This window comes from Bombina bombina, chromosome 3, assembly GCF_027579735.1.
Source record: "Bombina bombina isolate aBomBom1 chromosome 3, aBomBom1.pri, whole genome shotgun sequence".
Lineage (NCBI taxonomy): Eukaryota > Metazoa > Chordata > Amphibia > Anura > Bombinatoridae > Bombina > Bombina bombina.
This window is the reverse complement of record NC_069501.1, coordinates 747,036,759-747,064,050: the sequence shown is the minus strand read 5'-3', so window position 1 is coordinate 747,064,050 and position 27,292 is coordinate 747,036,759. Positions and strand designations below refer to the sequence as shown.

General features: G+C 37.8%; 1 protein-coding gene across 1 annotated transcript in view; it reads right to left on the bottom strand.

The window, feature by feature from the left end:
- The window catches only part of ARHGAP6 (Rho GTPase activating protein 6), a 454,435-nt gene that overhangs the window by 179,240 nt on the left and 247,903 nt on the right, over positions 1-27,292 (bottom strand). Inside the window, 1 exon segment of the mRNA XM_053707592.1 lies at positions 16,312-16,471. Coding sequence (XP_053563567.1) covers positions 16,312-16,471 — 160 coding nt within the window.

Genomic DNA, 27,292 nt, shown 5'->3' with positions numbered 1-27,292 from the left:
ATTAAATAGTTAATAACTATTTAATAGCTATTGTACCTAGTTAAAATAAATTGAAAGGTACCTGTAAAATAAAAATAAATCCTAAGATAGCTACAATATAATTATTATTTATATTGTAGCTATATTAGGGTTTATTTTAAAGGTAAGTATTTAGTTTTAAATAGGATTCATTTAGTTAATAAGATAAATATTATTTAGATTTATTTAATTAATATTTAAGTTAGGGGGGGTGTTAGGGTTAGTGTTAGACTTAGGTTTAGGGGTTAATAATTTTATTACAGTGGCGGCGGTGTAGTGGGGGGCAGGATAGGGGTTAATAAATTTATTATAGGTGGCGACGGTGTAGGGGGGGCAGGATAGGGGTTAATAAATTTAATATAGGTTGCGGTGGGTTCAGGGAGCGGCGGTTTAGGGGTTAAACTATTTATTTGCGTCGAGGTGCGGGATCAGCAGGATAGGGGTTAATAACTTTATTATAGAGGGCGGCGGTATAGGGGGGGCAGGATAGGGGTTAATAAATTTAATATAGGTTGCGGCGGAGTCAGGAAGCGGCGGTTTAGGGGTTAAACTATTTATTTAGTTGTGGCGAGGTGCGGGATCAGCAGGATAGGGGTTAATAACTTTATTATAGAGGGTGACGGTATAGGGGGGGCAGGATAGGGGTTACTAGGTATAATGTAGGTGGCAGCGGTGTCCGGGAGCAGCGGTTTAGGGGTTAATACATTTATAAGACTTTCAGCGGGGTCTAGGAGCGGCGGTTTAGGGGTTAATACATTTATAAGACTTGCGGCGGGGTCTAGTAACTTTATTTAGTTGCGGGGGGCTCCGGGGGCCCGGTATAGGGGGTAGAACAGTGTAGTTTAGTGTGAGTGCTTAGTGACAGGCTAGCAAGAAAGCTGTAAAAAAGCCGAAGAGCAGCGAGATCGGATGAGTGATAACTCTCACAGTCCGCTGCTCATCGCCCCGTACTTGGTGCGCGGCTTTTTGACAGCTTTACTTGATAACTTATGCGAAATTTTTCAGGTCCGTGGCGGCGATGTGAGGCGAGCTTAGGCGGGCGTATTGGGCCCGCGAAGGCAGGAAAGTTGACACGTTGATAACTACCCCCCTATGTCTGGTTTCCCCCTTTACCCTTAGGGAGACTTCCCCATGGTCATAATGCAAATACATACAGAAAAAGAAGCGCTCTACCAGGTACAAAATACAGATCAGTAGCTTGTTCTATTGCAAGTTACCACCTGGGTGCAGCCTCTTTTAGCCCAATTGTGCTTTACACTCACAACATACACACTTTTCATGAATAAATCTTTGTTCCATAAGTTGAGTCTAAGATTTATCAAGCTCCGTATGGAGCTTGTGGGCCCGTGTTTCTAACGAGCCTTCAGACTCGCTAGAAACAGCAGTTATGAAGCAGCGGTCTGAAGACCACTGCTCCATAACCCTGTCCACCTGCTCTGAGCAGGCAGACAAGAATCGCCGCAATTCAACCCGATCGAGTACGATCAGGTTGATTGACACCTCCCTGCTGGCGGCCCATTGGCCACGAGTCTGCAGAGGGCGGCGTTGCACCAGCAGCTCTTGTGAGCTGCTGGTGCAATGCTGAATACGGGGAGCATATTGCTCTCTGCATTCAGCGAGGTCTTGCGGACATGATCCGCACTGTCGGATCAGGTCCGCAAGACCTTTAATAAATAGGCCTCTAAATATAACTTAAATCCTTTATTTCCATATCTTTCCATGTGTTTTTGTTATGCAAACTAGCAAGTGATAGTGGTCTCAAAAAGCCCTACATTTTACAGCAGCACAACACAACGCATATAGCCCTCTCTGCGCTATCCAAACACTTTCTCTACATTAAGATGCTTTGGAACCATTCACTTGTAATACCAGACTAAGCTCTATCAATTGTGTTTAACTTGTAATCTAACGCTTTGTGTTTTGCATATAAAAATAATTTTCTTTATGCCTTTTTATGTCCCACCGGTTGCAGCAAGACAAGGAAAAATGAATAGAGATAAACTCCAACAACCTTATAATCAGAATTAAGATAGGGAAAAAAAAAACTACCCCAATCTGGAAAAAGTCCAAAGGACCATGATTCGATCCAAAGACAACCCGAAGACGGAGCAGAACCCATAACTCACACAGAGTGCAGTCTGGACTCATGAAAGAGCTACCGCGGAATAAGCAGATGTTCCCCAGAACTGTTGACAATTAGCAACATAAGTACATATCGTGCTCCAGATGGAGCTCCTGGCTCCCACTCTGCCACACAAGACTAGTAGACATCAGTCACGAACACTAGCCTATCAAGTTAGAAACTGCACCATGAGACTCCCACAGAGGGAGCCCTCCGGAAGTGCAGGAACTCACTCCCTTACAAAAATAGGGAAGTAGAAAAAACATGCTGAGTAAAAAACTCCTCAAATCTCCACCTCGAGAGAGATCACAAGATCTGGAGAAGAACACAGTCAAAACTCAACCAATCCATAGGCCTCAGACTGAAAAATCTAAAACCAGCCCTCATCTTCATTAAACCAACAACCCAAGTTGCAAAGCCCCAAAAACCCACCATTAGGTTACATGGGCTACTTCCTCGAGACAAAGGCCCAGCACCAAAAACGTATGGCATGTTCGAAGATAAGGAAATAAATAAATCCCGTATTACCCAGAACTCAAAAGAGGACTAAATGGTAACAGGGTAGGCAAATCCTAACCATATGTAACAAGCTTGGCATGCTAAACCACCAAGCCGGAACAGAACATAGTACGATCTTGGGTTCCAGAACCCAGACCCAGATTCCTTCCCTACAGGAAGGTAAACTCCCATACAAAGGGAGACCACACACTGACACAGCACTGTGAACACAATACCAGAATCTGCCTCAACATGACTGTACCACAAGTTTGAGGGACCCCCCTCCGAGCATTAGGCGGACACCATGGTATCTCCTGCTCCCCCTAAGGGAAGAGAAAAGAAAAAACACCTGCTCCCCCACCCACAGATACGGAGCATATGTCATTGAACAGACGGCAAAAACAGAACCAACTGAAAGTGCACCCTCCGGCTGTACCAGCCAGTCCAGGAGCCAAACAGACAGCCTGCAAGCCCACCTATATAGTGGAACAGCTAAATAAGAGATCAATCTTCCGCTTGCTAGGCAGCTAACAAGCCATCAAGCCCTACTCAAGTCTCCGCCCGAAGGAGAAAATGGAATAAAGCGGATGACTCAACCTCAAAGGGCTGAATCCAACTAGGAGGTCCGGCCAGATATCCTAGCCAAGACCGAACAACCAGGCACCCAGAAAACGGAGTCGGTCACAGACTAGGAACCCCTGAGGAACCATAGGAATACCTCATACGGAGAACCCTAGAAGATGCAAGCACAATACATCCAAAGGCCCTAGGGCACTGGACGTTCACTAAGTATCCCAGAGACAGAAAATATAATTTTCCAAAATTCGAGGGACAATACCCTCCAGACCGACAGCTAAGAAGCTGCCAAAAACAAGCACACATCTACAACTGAGGTGGCAAAAATCAGAAACAATCCATCTGGGTCCACCTCCCGGTAACCCCCCAGGAACAAGGGACAACAGGATGACGAACATCAATATCCCAAAAGTAACATATCAACTGATATGATGTAAGAAAGGGTAGCTCCAGGACCACCAAAGAGATTAATGCATTCTATATAGTCCCAAAAAACATGGGAGCAGACGAGAAGCAGTATGAGGAAGAAAGGCCGACAAAAGTGCCCGATCCTCCAAAACTGATGACCAACCAACCATCCCCTGACAAGGAAAAGAAGGAAGTCTAAGACACTTCGCTCCTTACGGAAGAGGTACCGAGGTCAAGAATCTCAAAAAGAGTAGACCAATAAAAGCAATACCATAGGATGCATAACCACCACCCCCCCCCCCCAACCTGGTACTCCAATTTAAGGAGATGTCTAAAACTCCGGCCCAAATGGAAATGGAGAGAACTAGCTCTGAGGTCAAAGACCTTCAGAGTGCTTCTTAGCAGCACCCAACCATGCCCAACAAACAGGACCAAGATGACTGTACAAACCCCTTAATGCCCCACCCAAAAAGAAGCAACGAGAACCAGCCTGACGTCATAAATGAAAAGGCCTCCTCTCTTAGCCCCATCAAGGGCAGAGTCTTAAAAGAAAAAATTAAACTCTCATTGAGTTCCTCTCCCTGGCAAATCCCTATTCACATGGAATATATCATGCTGAAGGAGGCACCCAAGCATAATAAACCTCTCGTCTGAAAGAAAACTCACCACCCAACCAGGTCAACCAGATATCCCAGCACCACGTGGATAGCATAGACCCTTAAGGAACAGAAGCCAGCACCTGACCAGGACCAGTCTGCTACAGAGAGCTTTCTGGAACTGAACCAGGTCACAAAAATTTCGAAACCCTAGAAGGGATCGATAAAACTTAAGACTATGCAAATAATAGCTTAACATACAACTTCCACAGAAGTGTCCAAGCGACCACAAAATCGCTAGTATCGAAATCCAGAGGAGAAATGTATCCCAACGGGAAAGTATAACAAACATGAGCTTCAAAAAAAAAAAATACATCCTAACTGGATCAAGAAAAAGAGGGCAGCACTCACAGGTGAACGCCCAAGAAAAATGGTTATACTGACAGGGCCAGCCCGTCAGAAATCCCATTCTCCCGAATCTCAGAACTGGAATAAGATACCTCAAAGAAAAAGGTAAATCGGAGACAACCAGGAGATTAACTTCATCCCCCCCACATCTAACCCAGCTTGCCGTCCCAAGCGGAAGACCAAGAACCCCTCAACCCCTCCTGGCTGGATCCTCCAGCACTGTCAAAACATGCCGCAGCAGGACACGAAGGCACACCATTCTAAAACGAAAATTAAGCCTTACCTCCGCCGGGGGAACTGATGACCCCTACCCCGAGGACTGGGCCCCTGAAACCTCAGAGGCAACTGCTTCCCCAGAGGGCTGATCTGACTCGGACAATCCCTCGCCTGATGAGCCCTGGTTCACCAAACACGGACAGAATCTCACTAACGTCTCCCTCCATGGAAGATGTAAATGCGCCAATGCCAAAGAAATGGCCATGCGGAACCATCTTGTAACCTCTGGAGGATACAAGCCGCCTTCTGGAGAAGGGGTAACGGCATTAGACACCTGCTTGCATAGCAAAAGAAGGTTCTAGGGTACACGCCACACGGGATATGGGGCTCGGCGGACTCTAAGTTCCCTGGATCGGGAGAAAAGAGCACTCTAAAATGGCATGCGGAACATAACTGATAGGCATGGATTACCCGGGCCATTTCATACTCCTCGCAAGAAGAAGAATCTGAATCAGAGACATCCATCTCCAAAAAATCAGAGTCCTCCATAACTAGGCTAGAAATTATGGATAGGAAGTAAAAATAAAACGGCACCTTACACCTCCAATGGCTGGGTCACTCACCACCTCCTATGACCCAGACAACGAGCGAAACAGACTTCTCCCCATCGCCACATGGTCAGGAATATGGAAATGGTGACTAGAAACGTGACCACGCCCAGTCACAAGGTACACCGAGCAGGCCAACTAAAAATGCACCAAATCCACAAGGACTGCACAGCCTGACAAAAAAGTCAGTTATGTTCCGATAACCACGAGCCCAAATATCACTACACATTAGCAGACAGAATCACATAACAAACATGATTAAAGTCCCCCCTGTTCATTAACTCCCCCCCAAGAGATATTAAACCTTGATTCCATAAGATAAAGGAGTCCCACTGAGACCCTGACTTCTTCGTTTTAGTTTACACTTTACACATCTTAAGTAAAATGAAATGATATTACCAGAATCTACGCCGTGGAACAGGAACACAGTGATTCAAGTGTGACAGATAGTAGCCTCCCTTCTGACATGGACTTGAGCAAACAAAGCAGGCAGCGAAACTTGTCAACGCTGATTGCTAAGGAGCTGTTAATATGAGTCGGGATGGTTTCGCAGAAAGACTCTCCCTGCATCTCCGGACTGACAAAGAATGACTGGGGGATGAGGGAAGTGGGGGACGTATTTAAGCCTTTGGCCTGGTGGCCAGGTTCTGAATTCCCAAAAGTAATGAATGCAGCTGTGGACTCTCCCTGTTTAAGAAGAAAATAACAATTGAACATTTTTCTCTTTTTGAGACCTAAATTAATTCATTATCGCTTACTAGTTCACATAACAAAACATAAGAACATGATATGGAAATAAAGAACATGTTAGATTTAGACTTACTACTTCGGAAACAAAGGTTTATTAATGGGAAAAAAAATATTGTAGCAAAATTAAAGAGATATTGTATATGACAAAGGGTGGGACTGGGAAGGGGTCAAAGGTGTATGTGGGTATATATATATATATATATATATATATATACAGTATATGTGTATGTATATTTTGTGAAGTGTTTTATGATTACAATAAAATAGTATAGCTATAGAACTTGAACTTGACATATGAGCGCATACAAATAAGCAGTTACTTGCGCTCAAGGGATATTATACACAATTGTGATAATATTTTTGCGCTCTACTTTTAATCTAGCTCTTAGTTATAGGGACATGAAACCCTAAATATTTATTTCAAGATTCAGATAGAGCATGTGATTTTAATCAACTTTCTAATTTACTTCTATTATCACATTTTCTTAATTCTCTTGGTATAATTTGTTGAAAAGCAGTGACATAAGCTCAGGAGCAAGAACATGTCTGGAGCACTCTATGGCAGTAGTTTTGAAAGAATGACATCCATTTGCAAGATCACTAGAGGGCTGTACTATTTTATGTCATGTAGTGCTCCAGACACCTACCTAGGTATCCCTTTAACACAGAATATCTGAAGCAAATTTGATAATAGAAGTAAATTTGATTTTTTTTAAAAATTGTATGCTCTGAATCCCAAAATTGAAGGATTTCACATTTTAATAATTTTATCGCTAAGAACAGTTTATGCTGATGCATTGGGCTCGATTTATCAAGTAAAGAGGACAGGGGTGTATATATGCACCCATGTCTGCCGCAGCTAGCCTCTGGCATGCAGAATTATGTTTGCGGAATCCAGCATTGCACAAGAGTGTTATTTTGTGCTTTTGTGCAACACCGCCCCCTGCCCATGCACAGCCAATCACATGAGGGCAGGAGCTATAAATCTTCCGCGGAGATTGAAATTCTCCATCTAAGAGGAGGAGAAGAGGCTAGGAAGCAGCGCTGCTTGATAAATACCGACTGCAGGTTCTCTTGTGAGAACCCACAGTCATAATAAGGCAAAAGGTTTGATAAATAAAGCCCCTTATGTACCTAGAAAAGTCATCTTTGCAGAATAGGTGTTTTTATTTGGATACAATATACAGCAATGACAAAAAAAATAGGAGAAACGTTTTTATATTTGGGTAATGGCTGGTAATTACAAAATAATAAACTGCAAAACACAAACAAATGGGATAAGATCATCACATGTTGTACTTTTTGTTTTGGATCTTAACTAAAATGTTATTAGTCTTCTGAAATTTATAAGAAATGACATATGCTCAAAGAATGCTTTTGATGAACCTATTCTAACAATTGCCTCTTCACATAAAATAAAAGTTTTTTTTTGCAAAACCATACAATTACCTTTTGATCTACAATGTGTCTAACTGTCTTTAGTGGTTTTACATGACTAAAGGGTAGATTCTTTTTCAGATGATAACCTTTTAATAGGATTTTTTTTTTTTACAAAAAAGTCCCATACATTTTAATGGAGTATTTTGTAGGGAAAAAAAAAAAGAAATGTTTTTGTTTGTTTGTTTTTTAACTAGAAAAAAAAACTCTATCCCTAAGTGCTAAATCCCATAATATTTAGATGTAAGATTGACCAAAATCAGTTTTAAATAATAATTACCATCAATTTGTAAATGAGTATTTTATTTATCTCTCATTTCTTATATCGTTACTTGTCTGTCCACAATGATAGTCATGAAATCCCATATTTTCTTAAAATGTAGAAAGTTCTATAGTTTAAACAAGACCCAAATCAGAATTTTGAATGCTTTTCTATAATCTATGTGTATTTTTTAGAGGTTCTATTGACAACTCCATGTTGTACAATCAAATTAAGTTGTCATCAATATATGAAAAATCCCAACCCTAATTACCATATTTAATACTATATAGTTATATCAACGTTTCTACCACCAAAATGTCTCTTATGTATTCATTAAACAATGTTCAACTATTCACTGGAAACAAGTTCTACCATTGGCTATCGGCCTACCACCTATTAGAATCATACAAGCAAGTCTTTACTCTGACCTAGAAAACATTCCATGATCACATGTATGAACAAAATCACACAAAAAAAAAGTCCATGGAAGAATTGATTATGAACTAACTATACATTTTAGAACCAAAAATAACATGAAATCTAACAAAATAAAGTTTTGCTGTAAACAATAATTATCTAAATGATTAAAAAATATAAATATTTTTTCTTAAAGTAGATTTTCAAAATCAAATTCTCCTATGCAAACATTTAAAAATCCTTTTTAATAAAGTACCAAATTGCACTATCATCAACATGTATTAATTCCAGTTTTTATTATTTTCAAAGCACTTTCTGGATTTTTCTCAAGATATTGCAGATTTATTGATTCCTATACTATTGTACCACAAATTAAATAAAAGGAATAGCAATTGCAATGCAACAAACCTCTAACCAAGATGCATTACTTTTTGATTGTAATATAAAATGTGGAATTGAATTGAAGTAATTTGACAAGGGAACATGGTGGCGTTCATTATGTTATAGGAACTAAAACTTTGAACATATTTTTTTAAATATTGAAGCAACAAACATATTTTTAAAATATATATCTGTATATCATTTTCTCACTAATATTGGCTATGAGTACATAGTTATACATACAATTTATTTAGTGTTTAAATTGAAAGTTAATCCTAGAGTTTTACAAACGCAAGGATTGACTATTGATACAAATAAAGGGGACTTTCATTCATGAAGTATAAGATACTTTATGTAGAAATCTCCTTTATTTGTTTCAATTGACCGCCATTCTTAGCTGCTACAGCAGTCAACGACTAAAAAACATTTTGCTAAGAGGTGACGTTTTCACCTCTTAGCCAATAGCCGTCCGGTAAATCCAGTTCCCAAGGGCAGCAAGCCAGATTTACCGCATGGTTATTGGCTAAGAGGTGAAAACGTCACCTCTTAGCAAAAATTTTTTTAGCCGTGGGCTGCTGTAGCAGCTAAGAACGGTGATCGATTGAAACAAATAAAGGAGCTTTCTACATAAAGTATCTTATACTTCATGAATGAAAGTCCTCTTTATTTGTTTCAATAGTCCATCCTAGCATTTGTAAAACGCTAGGATCTACTTTCACTTTAATTTCCTTTTAAAATAGAAAAAATATTAGTACATAAATAAAAGCAATTGCACGATGCACAGTTGTACTAATATATTTATAGCACAGCTACCTTCTCTGATGTAATTCTGAATGACTATAAGACAATGGAATTAGATATTTATTGATTAAACACTGCTGCTCCATTACTTTTCCGCCTGCTCCTGTGGCGTCACTAGGGTTGGTGTCACCCGGTGCGGTAACTTATGGTGTCACCCCCCTCTCCCTAGAAAGCAGACACACACAAACACAAAAACACAGGCACAAACACATACAAACACTCCGATACACTCAGACACACTTAGAAACATACTCTGACACACACACACAAAAACACTCAGGCACACACACAAACACTTAGACACACACACAAAAACACTCAGGCACACACACACAAACACTTAGACACACACACACACACAAAAACACTCAGGCACACACACAAACACTTAGACACACACACACAAAAACACTCAGACACACACACAAACACTTAGACACACACACACACACTCAGGCACACACACAGAAACACTCAGACACACACACACAGAAACACTCAGACACACACACACAAAAGCACTCAGACACACACACACAAAAACACTCAGACACACACACAAACACTTAGACACACACACACACACTCAGGCACACACACAGAAACACTCAGACACACACACACAAAAGCACTCAGACACACACACACAAAAACACTCAGGCACACACACAGAAACACTCAGACACACACACAAAAGCACTCAGACACACACACACAAAAACACTCGGTCAGGTGCCAGGCATCCCCCTCATGATTTCCCAGTTCCCGTTTAGAGAGACAGCACAGCAGTGAGTGACTCCACTGCTCCACACATCACTGAGCAGTGAGCACAGATAGGCAGGCAGGTTTAGGCTAGCAGCGCAACTTTGAAAGCCCCATGGCACACCCACAACATTCATAGTGAAATTGGGCAGAGGAGGAACAAAGTACAAACAAGCAAAAGCAGCCGGGAAAACTATTTGTGGAAATTGCAGCGCTGGCTCAAGGGGCAAAAAAAATGTGTCTACAACTTCCCCAGTCCCACTAATGTTCACAAATGCTGGCCCCTCTAATAAAAATATCTATGCATCTCTACATTGTATTTCTTTGAATTTCAATAAAATTTTTAAAATTTAAAAAAAAAAATTAAAAAAAATTTTTTTTTTTGGTGGTGTCACCCCCTGGAGGGTGTCACCCTGGTGCGGCTCACCCCCCCCCCCCGCACCCCCCTAGTGACGCCACTGGGGCCCTGCTCTGAGGCAGCGGACAGAAATCAACCCGATCAAATACGATCAGGTTGATTGACACCCCCAGCTAGTGGCCGCGAATCTGCAGGGGGCAGCATTGCACCAGCAGTTCACAAGAACTGCTGGTGCAATGATAAATGCCAACAGCATACGCTGTCGGCATTTATCGATGTGCAGCGGACATGATACGCTACATCATATCATGTCCGCTCGCACTATGATAAATCTACCCCTTAGTCTCATTGTGTATAGAGAGAGAAGATAAGAATAATTATGTGTAAATATAGATGGATAAGCTAATGAGGTTTGCTCTACCTGAAAGCTCAGCACATTTCATTAGGTTGTGGTTTCAATTAGCAGAGACAACACATTAAAGGGACATAAACCCTAAAATAATTTTTTCATGATTTAGATAAAGCATACAATTTTAAATAACTTTCCAATGTAATTCTATTAGCAAATTTGCTTAATTCTCTTAGTATTCTTTGTTGAAATGCACTGTTAGGGGCTAACTCGTGAACCAATAACAAGAGACATATATGTGCAGCCATCAATCGGCAGCTAGATCCAAGTAGTGCATTGTTGCTCCTGAGAATACCTAGGTATGGTTTCCAACAAAATATATCAAGAGAGTGAAGCAAAATAGATAATAGAAGTAATGTAGAAAGTTTTTGAAAATTGTACGCTCTATCTGAAACATGAAAGAAAAATTTGGGGTTTTGTGTCCCTTTAAGTGGAATCCAATGTTACAATACTTTATCCCTTTAAGGTTAACCTCAACTGACAAACAAAGCTATGTTTGTAAGAAAGCAAGATATATGTTAATGCCTCTGTATTTGCGTTTAGCAAAACATCACAATCAAAAGCGTTCCTTTGAAATACTGCATGATTCTGCCACTATATAAATCTCTTATAAAACTTTAAGTTCAATATACAAGTCTGCTTTCAGAAAGGCTTGAACATTAGTGCAAGATAAAAGGATTCCAAGAAGGACAACAACATTTGTAAATCAAATGATGGGTTTACATTATAAGAAAAGGTTAAATAAGACTTGTTTACTCGGGCAAAAGAGGTGCTTCCAAAGAAATGTGGTTTCTTTGTGTAAATATATTTCTGGATAATTATCCTAAAGGGTTGTTAATACTCTCTCTACATATAGAGAAGGGGGTCTTTATCACTAGACTGTATTTTGTACAATTATCTTGTATACTAGGGGTTTGTCTGATTCTTCCTAGGATAAAATGCTTTGGACTATACCCATTCTTTTTTTTCATTTGTTATGGAACCTCAGACTGAGGAAAAGCAGCAAAACTTGGAGAATGATTTCAAGTTTTGAGATTTTTGTGTGTTTTTTTTCTTTATTGTCCCACACTGGGACATTGTACACTAGATTTCTCTTTGCATACATGTTTTGTAGAAGATCCATTTGTATAGCCCATCTGGGAGTGTTTTTGTATAGTTTTGCAGATTTTTAAATAACATTGAGCTAATTTTAAGACTCCTAACCAAACCCCAAAGTTTTAGATGTATACCGATGTCTACAGACTCCTGTGTGTGTAATGGGTCTTTTCATATGCAGTGGAGGGGGAGTGTCTGCTTTTTCTGCTTTATCAGCCCCTTTCAGTGTGTGTCCCAGCCTAACCTCATCAAAAGAGCTAAACTGGGAGCTTCTAAGTAAGTTTTTAAAAGCTATTCTACTGTATTTTTATATCAGTATTTGTGCATATTCTTCTTTATAGTAGTGTCTATTGCATGCAGTTATATGAAAATTGGTGTACACTGTCCCTTTAATATGAACATATGCATTATCATTTGTAATCTAGTTCACAAACTGTGCCACTTTTCATTGCATGTTGATATTTTTTGCAAACAAAAGTGGCAATACTACCAACACAGAAAACACATTAGCAGGTGATGATCTATTTTTTTTTTCTCTCCAAAAGCGCATGTTTAAAGAAATTTAGTTTAGTCTTAAAGAGACATGGAACCCACATTTTTTCTTTCATGATTTAGAAAGAGCATGACATTTTAAACAACTTTCTAATTTACTTCTATTATTTAATTTGCTTCATTCTCTTGATATCACTTGCTGAAAAGCATATCTAGATATGCTCAGTAGCTGCTTATTGGTTGCTGCACATAGAGGCCTCCTGTGATTGGCTCACACATGTGCATTGCAATTTATTCAACAAAAAGTATCTAAAGAATTGAGCAAATTAGATAATAAAAGTAAATTGGAAAGTTATTTAAAATTGCACGCCCTATCTGAATCATGAAAGTTAAATTTTGACTAGACTGTCCCTTTAAGATCTAACTCAAAGACAGATGTAAAATTATTCATATTAAATGGTTATTAAAGCTTAATTTGTTCTTTGATGTTCTTTACAGAAGAAGATACTGTATTTTAATGTTTACTGAACTGAACTAGAGTTGATAACCTTTTAAAAAATAAAAAAAATTAGTCTTTTGAAGATATTTAGATTGTAAATCCCATACCGTTTTCTCTCCTTCCTCCGCACACCTGCTCATTTCCAGCTTTTTCTCATTTACACGTAAGAGCGGCCCAGCCCGCTCTTACGTGTACCTCCGTGTGCACGCAGCTTGATAAATATGCCTCTAAGTGTTCTTTATGTGAAACAAAGACTCCTACATTACAATACAAGATTTTATTCTAATGTTTAAATATAAACAGAGTAACTGAAAAAGAATGGAGAACATAAATTATCAACAATTGGCTTTATGTACATACATTCCAAAATGGAAAGATGCTCTAAAATCTGCCTATATGTATCATGACATGTTTCTTATAGACTATAGTGAACATGAAATTACTGTAAAATAAAATGCAAACAATTATTATTTTTTATTTATTTTTTATATTTAGTCTGCAGTGATGGATCGAGGCATCACTGCAATACCCTGAAAGCGCCTGGAAGCGATCACCATCGCTTCCAGAGCTTGAAACCCCAGAGGACGTGTCAGGCACGTCCTTGGTCCTTAACTGTATTTTTTTGTAGGACGTGCCTGACACGTCCTTGGTCGTTAAGGGGTTAAAAGAATGCTAAGCCCAATTTTTTTTTTCTCGTGATTCAGATAGAGCATGCAATTTTAAGCAACTTTCTAATTTACTCCTATTATAATTTTTTCTTCATTCTCTTGCTATCTCAATTTGAAACCAGCTGTGCATGCCTTGCTATTAACAGACCTGCTGTGCATACCTTGCTATTAACAGACCAGCTGTGCATGCCTTGCTATTAACAGACCTGCTGTGCATGCCTTGCTATTAACAGACCTGCTGTGCATGCCTTGCTATTAACAGACCTGCTGTGCATGCCTTGATATTAACAGACCTGCTGTGCATGCCTTGCTACTAACAGACCCGATGTGCATGCCTTGCTATTAACAGACGAGAGAGAGAGAGAGAGATTTTCTCGTGATTCAGATAGAGCATGCAATTTTAAGCAACTTTCTAATTTACTCCTATTATAATTTTTTCTTCATTCTCTTGCTATCTCGATTTGAAACCAGCTGTGCATGCCTTGCTATTAACAGACCTGCTGTGCATGCCTTGCTATTAACACACCTGCTGTGCAGAGAGAGAGAGAGAGAGAGAGAGAGAGAGAGAGAGAGAGATTTAACTAGGGTCTAATTATCCAATAATTCCATAAGTATTCTTATTTTAGATGTAGTTGGGAGTAAAGTGCTAATTATACTTTGACACATTGATCTTTAATGGAAATTCCTATAAAACACAGTAACACCCTCTAGTAAGATATAGGGGCCTATTTAAGAACGTGCGAGCAGACATGATACGATATTGCGGATCATGTCCACTGCACATCAATAAATGTTGACAGCATACACTCTCAGCATTTATCATTGCACCAGAAGTTCTGGTGAACTGTTGGTGCAATACCGCCCCCTGCAGATTCGCGGCTAATCGGCTGCTAGCAGGGGGTGTCAATCAACCCGATCATATTGGATCGGGTTGATTTCCGGCGATGTCTGTACGCTGCCTCAGAGCAAGGGGACATTTTATGGAGCATAACTTGTGTTTCCGGTGAGCCTGAAGGCTCGCCAGAAACACAGGGCATCAAGGTCCATACGGAGCTTGATAAATAGGCCTTATAGGCTTCTAACTTGTTTCTCAGCTATAAGGAATTCTTAATTATAAACCTATATCCCAAAGGAGGGTGCCACTTTCAATAAACAATTGCATTATTTTGCTATTAGCATTTTATTCTTTATCCTGTTAAAGTTTTTTGTGTTGGGATCTACTTTTCAAATGACCAGCTCAACGAGATCTACCCACTAAAAATGGGCCGGCTCCTAAGCTTAAATTCCTGCTTTTTCAAATAAAGATACCAAGAGAATGAAGAAAAATTGATAATAGGAGTAATTAAGAAAGTTGTTTAAATTTGCATGCACTATATCTGAATCATGAAAAAAAATGTTTCTTATCCCTTTAATGTTGCATGATTTAGCAACACATGGATGTGCAAAAGCATAAAGAAACAACAGATTGATCCTGACGACAAATGTAGCACTGCCTTTAATTCGGGTTAACAGGAGGAACTCCTTGTACCATGTTAGAAAACACTGCATTCAAATTACTGCCACTGACCCCCTTTACTTTGCGCCACGGGCTTGACCTGATATGACCCAGTGAGACTTACATAAATAAATTTCAATAGCGCGCCATGAAGACCATTTCTTACAGGGTCAACACGTTCATTTGCCAGACATCAATCAGACTTCTTCCTTTAGCATGGCACAGCAGCCTCCACCTTTACTTTTTCTATCTATTGATGCTCACCCTCCTTACTATACTATACCGCCATATCCATTGAGAGAGTACTCACTCAACCATGCTTTTGATAGGCCAATTATGTTGTCATTCAAAAATGATCTACATTGATTGATTGAAATCCTGTAGCACTTTTCGTGTCTGACCATCAGACTGTTTAATCACCCGCCCCTTCACACACTGCGGTAGATAAAGTGGTATCCCTAGCAACCATACTCTACTTATGCCCCAGTGTTGAGATCGCTTAACTTGACCACATCATTTTTATCACATAGGCCGCAATCCAGCAGCAGTGCCTTCCCGATCTACTTGTAGATCTCAATCTACCTATTGGGCACCCCTGGTTAACAACATCAATGAAAATATTGGAACAGTCTGAAAATCACATAAACTTACTTTACAGCTTGTATACATACTTTAACGACTTTCAGAAACAAAACAGCAAACAATATATACTTACTATGCAGCCTTCCACTGCTTCTTTTTAATGTAATCAAATACTTAACAGAAAATTATATTCTATATAATCACTCTACTGTTTCTGAGTTTTATTTATAAACCTGCAACTATGTAATTTTTAACTTAGATATTTTGATATTATGATCATTATAGTACAATATCATTATGGCAATATTTTCTATAAAAATTTTCCAATTCAAAAGACACTCAAAAGCTTTGTAACAATGTTGTAATAAAAAAGATTCAAGTGATATTGAAAGAGCTTACAAGAAAGTAAATCTATCCCATGAAAACAAAGAAGCAAACAAGCCATATCCTTACCTTTGGGAATAGTTATCTGGCAGCTTAAGTCATAGTCTTGCTGTAGACGGTAGAATGCAACTTCCTGCAGTCGTGCACGCTCCAGTTCAGAAAGGCTTTGTATAGGGACTGATTTCAGTCGAACGCTGCGCCCAGACATACTGTTCCATGTGAAATCACCCTAACAGAGAGATGAATGAGAAATCAAATATAAGTAGATAGTAAGTACAATTTATATAATAGATATTACAATAATTTGATCATAACAATATAGCGATGCATATGGCAAAGTTTTGGGATTTAAATCACTCTAAAGCCTTGACTGGTTTCGCCTGTTTGGAGAGGAATTTCTTGACTGCTCTCCAGACAATATAACAAACAATGGATCTGTCCTTTGATTGGATAAAAGTCAACATCTCTATCTAAGGATCCATTAAATTATCAACCACTCAGATCACCAAAGAAAAAAAACGATTAAATTATCTTTGATATAATGTCAACAGGTGCAAAACTTGTCAGAGGTGTCTCACATAGATTATGTTTTGCCTGCCTTTTATCTTTTTTATTTATTTTTTAAATATCAAAATAAAAGTGTTTTTAATTTGTACACAGAACACATCTGCTTATTTATTTGGTGACCAGAGCAGTTGGTACTTTTATCGATCCCACCATAGATGCATTTTTTATCCAATCACAGAACAGGTCCATTGTATGTTGTATGTTGTGTTACAAGGATATTGAGTTCTGACTTTACTGCTCTGGAAGATGGCGAGCCTCTCCTGTGATAGTTGCAGCTAGCTCTATTTGACAGATTTGTCATTAAAATTTCATAAGTGAAAAGATGCACAAACTGCATTTTCTTACATATATTTGGAGCTTTACAATTATACTTTACCCAGCAGATAACTTCGCTGGAGCTTAGACAGATCAACTGCATTAAGATCTGACGACTCCTATACCCTAGTGAAGTGGGCTGGCAACTGTACACAGTATACAGATTTTGTTTTTGCATGCAACCTGCTTTTCTAAATGAAGACATGTACTTTATATATCATTTTGACTGTAACAAAGTTATATGATAAGATCATTGGTTAAAGAGACAGTAAAGACAAAACTAAACTTTCATGCTTCAGATAAAGCCTACAATTTTAAACAACTTTCCATTTTACTTCTATTTAATTTGGTTCGTTCTCTTCTTGATATGTTTTTGAAAAGCAAACAAAGGTACTCTCAAGAGCAGCAATGCACTACTGGGCGTCATCGGTTTACCAGATGTGATCAGTTGGCTTCCGGTAGTGCATTGCTGCTCCTTCAACAAAGAGTAACAAGAGAATGAAGCAAATTTGGTAATAGAAGTAAAATGGAAAGTTGTTTAAAATGGTATGCTCCTTCAGAATTGTGAAAGAAAATGTTTCCGTTTCATGTCCATTTAAAGTAAAACACCTGGATCATGAACTTAAGCATAGCGGCAGTAACACTCTTATATTTCTGTAAGTATTTTTTAAAGCACAATTACATTTTAGAAGTCTTCAGTGTTGAAGATTTTCTTTGATGGACTACATGGAATTATGACCAATAGTGCTATCATAGTATCAAAAATCAGTTTCATTTAGGGCTGTCTGAAGTATTAAAGGATGAATAATAAGTCTTAGACTATTCTCAGACTTTTGTAAGCATAATTGTCATCTATAATTTGGTCAAATGTCTACATGTACTGAGAACCAAAGAAGTAAATGATAGATGACTATTTCAGTGTCTATATTATCTCTTAAGTTATAGATCCTGCCTGGCTGTCTAGAAAGCCATTTCAACTGTCTGCTCTCTCGAAGACACTGGTTCACAGGTTTATTGGTTCTTTTGCAGTATTTTACCTTTTTATATTTAGCTCCATCTTCTTTATTCTCAAATCATGCTTACTCCTTTGTCTCCTGCTCTGGTTAAGGTAGACAGCATTAACAATTTTCGACCTTGGGTCCTTTAACTACAACTAAAAGTTTGGGAACACCCAGAAGTTGTGCTTGAAATGGTAGAGGGTTATATCATAGCACACTCATGACCACTGGACTTATGTGTAACCCAGAGGCTTCAAATGATTGCTGTGGTACAGTGTGGTTGCATGCTCTCTGCTTGCATTTGTAGTAAACTGCACTAATTTGGTACACTGCAAGATGTCATGGCATTCCCATTCTTGCTTATTCAATTCCACACATTTTTTTTCTCAGTGCAGCTGGTAACACTGGCTTGATAAATTGTGTACCCTGATTATCTTACTGCACTTTCCTAGAGGTTACCATACCAGTGCTTGTACACTGGCCATATAACCAGACTTATCTAACAATTGCCTTCAACAAGTCAACTATTGCTGCCCATAATAATGCTTTATTCCAACAACCTGACTGCCAATTATCCTTTGTTTTTTATTTTCTTTTACCTAACTACCAGAAGACTTATTAGAAATCTAGTTTATAACTAGAAAACACAGTCTGCTAAATATATTTGTAAATCAAATATGGTTTTAACAGCATTTTAGTTTAATTATATTGAAATTTAAATTGAAAATGTCATATTGCCAATTGGAAGCAGATGGTTACTGAGTCCACATTACTGACTTATTTAGCAATGTGATGTTTGTGGAATGCCAGAAAACTGAGATCATTCTGGGGGAAAATTTAATGAAACCCATGGTGGAAACTCACTATTTGATAAAACCCCTTTCAGAATGTCATGGCATTAGTTTCTGCCATAGCGAGATATAAATATGCATCATGTCCTATAGATTCTTCCTGGAGGAGAGGTTGGGTAGGATTTTGTTTTTAAAGTGAGGCAGAAGGGGAAAGGGAGGATGGGCAAAAATAGAAGGTGATATTAAAGTGAATTGGCGGATTTCTCACAAGGAAGAGAAAATTAGGTCAACTTGCTAAATGAAACATTTTCACCTATACTGCCCCTTAAAGGGACAGTCAAATCCCAAAAAAAACTTTCATGATTTAAATAGGGAATGCAATTTTAAACAACTTTCCAATTTTACTTTTATCACCAATTTTGCATTGTTCTCTTGGTATTCTTAGTTGAAAGCTAAACCTAGGAGGTTCATATGCTAATTTTTTTTAGACCTTGAAGACTGCCTCTAATCTGAATGCATTTTGACCTCTAGAGGGCATTATTTCATGTGTTTCATATAGATAACATTGAGCTCATGCACATCAAGTTACCCTGGTGTGAGCACTGATTGGCTAAAATGCAAGTCTGTCAAAAGAACTGAAATAAAGGGGCAGTTTGCAGAAGCATAGATACAAGGTAATCACAAAGGTAAAAAATATATTTATATAACAGTGTTGGTTATACAAAACTGGGGAATGGGTAATAAAGGGATTATCTTTCTTCTTAAACAACAAACATTCTGCCCCTTTAATGCAGGTTTGGTGATTTTTTATTATATATTTTATATATATTATTATTATTATTATTATTATTATTATGAATTTCAATGTCATGTTAATAATTTATTAATTAACAAATTACATTTTGTAGAGCTTGAATTCTATGGGGCCAATTTATTAAAGTGCAGGCATATCATGTCCGCCGCACATCGATAAATGCAGACAGCGTAATTGCACAAGCAGTTCTTGTGAACTGCTTGTGCAATGCCGCCCCCTGCAGATTTGCTGCCAATCAGCCACTAGCAGGGGGTGTCAATAAGCCTGATCGTATAGGATCGGGCAGATTGATGTCCGCAGCATCAGAGCAGGCAGACAAGTTATGGAGCAGCGGTCTTTAGACCGCTGCTTCATAACTGCTGCTTCTGACAAGTCTGAAGGCTCGCGCAGAAACATTGGCATCAAGCTCGATTCAGGGCTTGATAATTCGGCCCCTATGCATCAACGGCATTAATGTTCATGGTAAAAAATATATATTTTAATAGACTACTACTATGGATTTTAAATGTAATTTTTGAATTAACAAAATCGACAAGATTTGTTTTAAAACACACTTGAACATTTCATGTCAGAAGTCAAACAAAACTAAATATAATGTCCTGCCAAAAAACGGTCTGAAATGGCATACGTTCCATGAAACTGAAAGCGATACCAGCACAATTAATTGTTTGACTAGCAGGAGAGAGTATGCAACTGATAGTTAAGAAGTAGCCTCTTAACCAATCCACCAGCTCTGAGCTGGATATTTAAAATCATAGAACTATACGGGAGTCACCGTGATATTACTATCACTGGGCTCCTATAGGAGGCGCATAAATATAGAGTGGATACTAATACATAAAATGTGGACAAAATGAAATATATAATAAAAAATATATAAAACATAAAAAGTATACAAATCAATGGTGTATGTAACCCAGTCTGGAAAGTCCAGCGAGTCTCTTCAAATGTCCATCAAAACTTGAACAGGCTGCTCTCTGTCTTCACCCAACTGGATGATGTATTCTATGATGCAAAACAAAAACAAAAACAGAGGCGCCACATGTGTGGATCAATAAAACCAGAAATCCAGTAAAGGAGTAGAATAAGGGTACTCACAAACGGAGCGGCACTCTCTTGTGCCAGTAGAGGCGGGCTGGTTTTCAACAGCAAACCAGCTGGCTGTATGTCTCCCAGATAGATAGAGTATGCTTGTCTCCTGGATGTCAAACACCGGCCAAAAACTGCAGTGGAAGGAGGAGGAAGAGCTACAGTGCCCTTAGGTTACTGCTATGAGGATAGTAACACCAACACCAGACTTATGTAAAAGTATAAAATCAGTATTTTATTATACACAATAAAAATACCAAATGGTATAACAAATTACAGCTGGGTGATGACAACCTATCTCCCCATAGACCATACAATATAGCGACGCGTTTCTCGGGGAACACCCCGTTTCCTCAGGCTACAAGCCTGAGGAAACGGGGTGTTCCCCGAGAAACGCGTCGCTATATTGTATGGTCTATGGGGAGATAGGTTGTCATCACCCAGCTGTAATTTGTTATACCATTTGGTATTTTTATTGTGTATAATAAAATACTGATTTTATACTTTTACATAAGTCTGGTGTTGGTGTTACTATCCTCATAGCAGTAACCTAAGGGCACTGTAGCTCTTCCTCCTCCTTCCACTGCAGTTTTTGGCCGGTGTTTGACATCCAGGAGACAAGCATACTCTATCTATCTGGGAGACATACAGCCAGCTGGTTTGCTGTTGAAAACCAGCCCGCCTCTACTGGCACAAGAGAGTGCCGCTCCGTTTGTGAGTACCCTTATTCTACTCCTTTACTGGATTTCTGGTTTTATTGATCCACACATGTGGCGCCTCTGTTTTTGTTTTTGTTTTGCATCATATTTAAAATCATCCCTAATCAGACATGGATGATTGACAATCCCTGCTCTTGCACAAGAGCAGGGGGCGACATTGCAAGAGCAGCCATATGTGTAATCACAGGCAGGCACACACGTTGATAAATTAACCCAAATATGTCCACTCAGGTAAAATAAAATTCTTGCAGCTAATAATATTTTTCAGTTGTATAAGTGTGGGCTATAAAATATGATGATTTATTTAATCATTAACCTGACAATGTTAGGCTAACAATTAAAATTATTTTGTATGAGTTAAAAAATATTTTCCATTTTCTGACATCGGGGGTAGATGCTATGTAAAAATGTTTCTTTTGACAAAATCTACTAGAATATCTGTAGTTAAAATCTGTGATAAGACATTACACTGAAATTACTTTCATTCCTCTTAAACTAAGTCTGACACTTTTTATTATTTTTTAATTCATATGCATTATTTACTCTTTTGTGTTTAATGTGGAACCTTGAACTGTTAAATAAAAAGCAATACTTAAAAAAAATAAAACCTCTAATAAGCTTGTCAAATGCAGCAGAATCTACTAGTACCACAGAGAGACAATTGCAGTAAAAACTGAAATAAACATCAATACATTTCAAATTTAAATACAAACATTTTTACAATACATTTTCTTAACCTTTTAATGCTGTTATGCCGTTCTATTCCGTCATAATTACACTGGGCTTTAGAGCCATTATGACGGAATAGAACATCATAGCCAACGGCTGTCCTGAAGCCTACTGCGCTTCCTGGATTTGATCGTTGTCTGGAGGGCGTTCCTAGGGTTATAGGGATGCCCCGCAGACCCAATCCAATAATTTAAATCTTGCGATCGTGTGCACGATCACGTGATTTCAATTTGTCTACATCAGAACAGTTGTTCCGATGTAGACACTTTAACCCCGGCAGGAAAGGGTTAAAGGGATACTAAACCCATATTGTGTCTTTCATGATTTAGAGAGCATGCAATTTTAAGCAACTTTCTAATTTACTCCTAGGGGTCGATTTATGAAGCAGCGAATGCTGCTTCCAACCCACTCCACTTCAGGTCTGCCTGAAGCGGAAGTTAAGAAGCAGCGATCTTAACACCACAGCTCTGAGGCGGCGGACAGCAATCAGCCCGATCGGATACGATCGGGTTGATTGACACCCCCTGATTGACACCCCCTGCTAGCGGCCTGCTTGTGCAATGAAAAATGCAGACAGCATATGCCGTTGGCATTTATCGATGTGCGTCAGACATGATCCGCTGAAGTAAATCGGCCCCCTATTATCAATTTTTCTTCTTTTTTTTTTTAATTAAAATTATTCCTTTTTATGTGCTGTGAAAATCAATGCAAAATTTGCTTTGCAACAGTCTCTCTTAAATATCTAAATATTGTTAGTCCCTGGCAGATGTTTCTAGGATTTCCACTACCAACTGTACAAACAATAAAAGGAAAAGAAGAGTAAGAAACTATGCACAGGTGCAGGAGAGAAAAGAGAAGGAAAGAAGAAAAAAACACTTATGGTGTAGTAAATTAAATAGCAGTTTACTGTATATATTAGGTAAATTGAAAACTTCCCCACCTATTTTAACCTCAAACCAGTGAGGTATTTGTTGAGCATTGAGGGGATGTATTTCCCTATCTGTGGTAAAGATGAACACGATCTCTGTGGTGTCCTTGTTTTTATTCTGCATCTACCTATTGGAGTATGGTAGATTATAACACCAATCCAACAGCAAACTTTTTATATATGTAAAGCTTTATTTAAAAAAAAAAACAAAAAAACACTTTTAGTATGGAAAGAATTCCAAGTCCAAATAAAAGTATAAAGAGTTTTAGAATCATATACTTTTTGTCTTTCCAAATGAGGATATGAGTTCAAATGTGAGATCAAAAGTCCTTGATGGTTGGACAATCCTTTGAAGAGTGAATGAGAATGCTCCAGTCCTGTTCGACAAGTCCTGGTGGAGCGGTATTTCCTAAGTGTTTCTTGCAATGGTTTAGCTAGACTTTACATCACTGTTGGGCGGATGGATCCCTTACGTATTTTGTGAATCAAATTCACTTCATCAGAGGGTTTGGCTGTTTTTCCTTTCAGCTCCTATTTATATCTAGTATAGAATATTTTTATTGTTGAAATTAATTTTTTATTCTGATCAAGGAAAAAGGTCTAATTATTTCCCTTGATCAGAATAAAGAGATGAATACAAAACAAATCAACTTTATTACAGAGGCAATACGATTTACATTACAAAAATATTATTTTCAATTTGATGGGAAAACTTACCTACAAAAATAGAATACTGTAATGGGAACAAAATTTGCTCCTAATTTTGCTAACCTATATATAGTTTTTTTTTTTTTTTAATTGAACAGAGTTTGGAATAACAACTCCTTTCTAGATAAAATAATTTTATGGAAAGATTAATTGACAAATGACAATATCAAAAATTATTTGGCAGGGAAATGAAAATGAGTTTAATGATTATATCAATGAATTAAACACCAATGACCAAAATCTGAACTTTACAAAAACATGGGAAATAAACTCCATAGACTTCTTAGATATCACAATGTATATTGAAAACACAGTACAAACAAAAACATTCACTAAGAAAACAGACACAAACGGGTACCTTCACACTGACAGTTGCCATCTTCCCAAATGGATAAAATACATACCAAATGGGCAAATCCAGATAATGAAACATAGTTGCACAAAAAAGGAAGAATTTGAAAAAGCATCACTAAACATAAAACAGAACTTTAGAGAAAAGAGATACCCAGAAAACACAAAAGAAGAAGCATACACAAAAATTAAAAACACAGAAAGAGGTACACACCTTGTTCAGAATAAAAGAAAAGAGAAAAGGGAAGGGTGACAACTCAAACACTGATAATTTAACTCAGGAAAACCAAACCAGGTTTATTAGTACTTATGATGTAGGTGCAAAACAGATAGAAACAATCCTAAAGAAACATTGGGATATTCTTAATAAAGACCCCATTCTGTCATCTTTATCAAAAGAACCACCTAAAGTCACTTAAAAGAAAAACGTTAATCTTAAAAATATTCTAGGCCCTTCAATTTTATAAAAAGAGAAACCTGTAAAGAAACCAATTGTAAAACATTTCTTTAAATGCAGTTGAAAACAACGATGTGCTGCAATCACACATTTAGCAATAAAGAAATGAATAAATGGGTTATCAAAACAGAGAGCAAAGAGATCATATTCTGATGTAAGTCAGAATATGTTGTGTACTTATTGGAATGCACATGTCATACATTTTACATAGGCCAAATGAAAAGAAATTTGAAGAGAAGGGTTTTTGAACATATAATTAATTTTAAAGATGAGGACTAGGAATGTGGGATAGGAAAACATTTTGAAAGAAAGTTTTCATAAGAAAAAATATATGGAATTCAAGATTAAGGTAATAGAACAGATCACAGCATCCAAAGATAGATAGAGATTAATGGAACTCAGAAAAAATAGACATTCTGGATCCATAACCTCAAAACTATGCACCTCACAGGTCTAAATTAAGAAACTGGCCTAGCAGTTTTCCCCTAAAAATCTGTTCCCATCCTATAACTTTTTAGAATAATAAAAGCCCAATAGTGACACATTGACACACACTGCATTCATCATTATTCACAGACATTTTCAGTTAGATGAAAGAAATATGTAGAAAACAAATTTGACACACAAACAGCAGAAGTGTTTATTAAATATTTTAATTATATATTAAAAGTAAATGTTTTATTTAAGGTTGTTATTTCAACAGTTAGTTTTCTGTTTTGATCTTGCAGTGTTAAAAAATAATTATTTTTCACATCTCATTTGGTACTAAAAAAATAGTCCTTTAAAAAATAAATTTTGAACAAATATCCCCACATCACTACAATGTATAAAATATGTCCTTTCCCATAAGCAAGATTATCTCTTTGTTTCAAGAATGAAATAAACTATGTACCCCCTAAAAAAATAATTGTAGAGATAATAATTGCCCTCTGTAAATAAATATTTAATCAATTTGATCAAAATCCAAGCCAAATAAATCTTATAAATTTTATCATTCCCAGAAATAGTAAGAATAGGCAGATTCTTTTACATTAGAACAAAGCCTAAAGGGACAGTCAACACCAAAATTGCTATTGTTTAAAAAGATAGATAAAGCCTATAGATAGATAATTGCTATTGTTTAAAAAGATAGATAAAGCCTTTACTACCCATTCCACAGCTTTGCACGACCAACATTAATATATTATAAGTATATTATAATATACTTTATAACATTTAAACCTCTAAATGTCTGCCTGTTTCTAAGCCACTAAAGACAGTCTTTTATCACATGCTTTTGTATTAGCTTTTCACAACAAGAGACTGCTAATTCATGTGATAACATTGTGCTCATACCTGTGGAGTTGTGGCTGACAGTGCACAAATTGGCTAAAATGCAAGTCGATGGATAATAAATAAATAGCCATGTGATCAGGGGGCTGTCAGAAGATGGTTAGATAGAAGGTAAAAGAGGTAAAAAGTATACTAATGTAACAGTGTTGGTTATGCAAAACTGGGGAATGGGTAATAAAGGGATTATCTATCTTTTTAAACGATAACATTTTGGAGTTAGTCCATTTAACTACTCAGGACTACTCAGGACTATATATAAATAGGAGCTGACAGGAGAAACAGGCAAACCCTCTGACGAAGTGAATTCCATACAAGAAACGCATAAGAGATCTGCCCAGCAGTGACGTCACTTTCAGTCCAACGAAACTGCCGTGAGAAACATTTAGGACTTACTGCTCAACTGGGATTTGCTGAACAGGACCGGAGCATTCTCCCTCATTCCTCAAAGGATTGTTCAACCATCGATCAAGGACTTTTGATCTCACATTTGAACTTATATACTCATATGGAAAGACAAAAAGTACAAGTCTCTAAAACTCTTTATACTTTTATTTGGACTTATAATTCTTTCAATAATAGGAGTTTTTTTGTTTTTTTTTTAAATAAAGCTTCTAAAAAGTTTGTTTTTGAATTGGTGTTATAATCTTTATACCAAGAGGAAGTGCTGTACCATACTCCAAGAGGTGGATGCAGAAAGACAACAAGGACACCACAGAGACTGTGTTCATCTTTACCACAGATAGGGAAATACATGGCGGGCCATGCACAACACATACTTCACTAGTTTGAGTTTAAAATAGGTGAACAAGTTTTCATTTCACCTATTATATACAGTGAACTGTTTTGGTTTTTTCCTTCCCTTTTCTCTCCTGCACCTGTGCACTTTTTCTTTCTCTTCTTTTGTTGTTAAATATATATATATATATATACACAGTATCTCACAAAAGTAAGTACACCCCTCACATTTTAGTAAATATTTTATTATATCTTTTCATGTGACAACACTGAAGAAATGACACTATGCTACAATGTAACGTAGTGAGTGTACAGACTGTATACCAGTGTAAATTTGCTGTCACTTCAAAATAACTCAATACACAGCCATTAATGTCTAAACCGTTGGCAACAAAAGTGAGTACACCCCTAAGTGGAAATGTCCAAATTGGGCCCAAAGTGTCAATATTTTGTGTGGCCACTTATTTATTCTAAGCAAGACCCTGTGAGTGACTTCTTTTCTACCGACTTTATATAA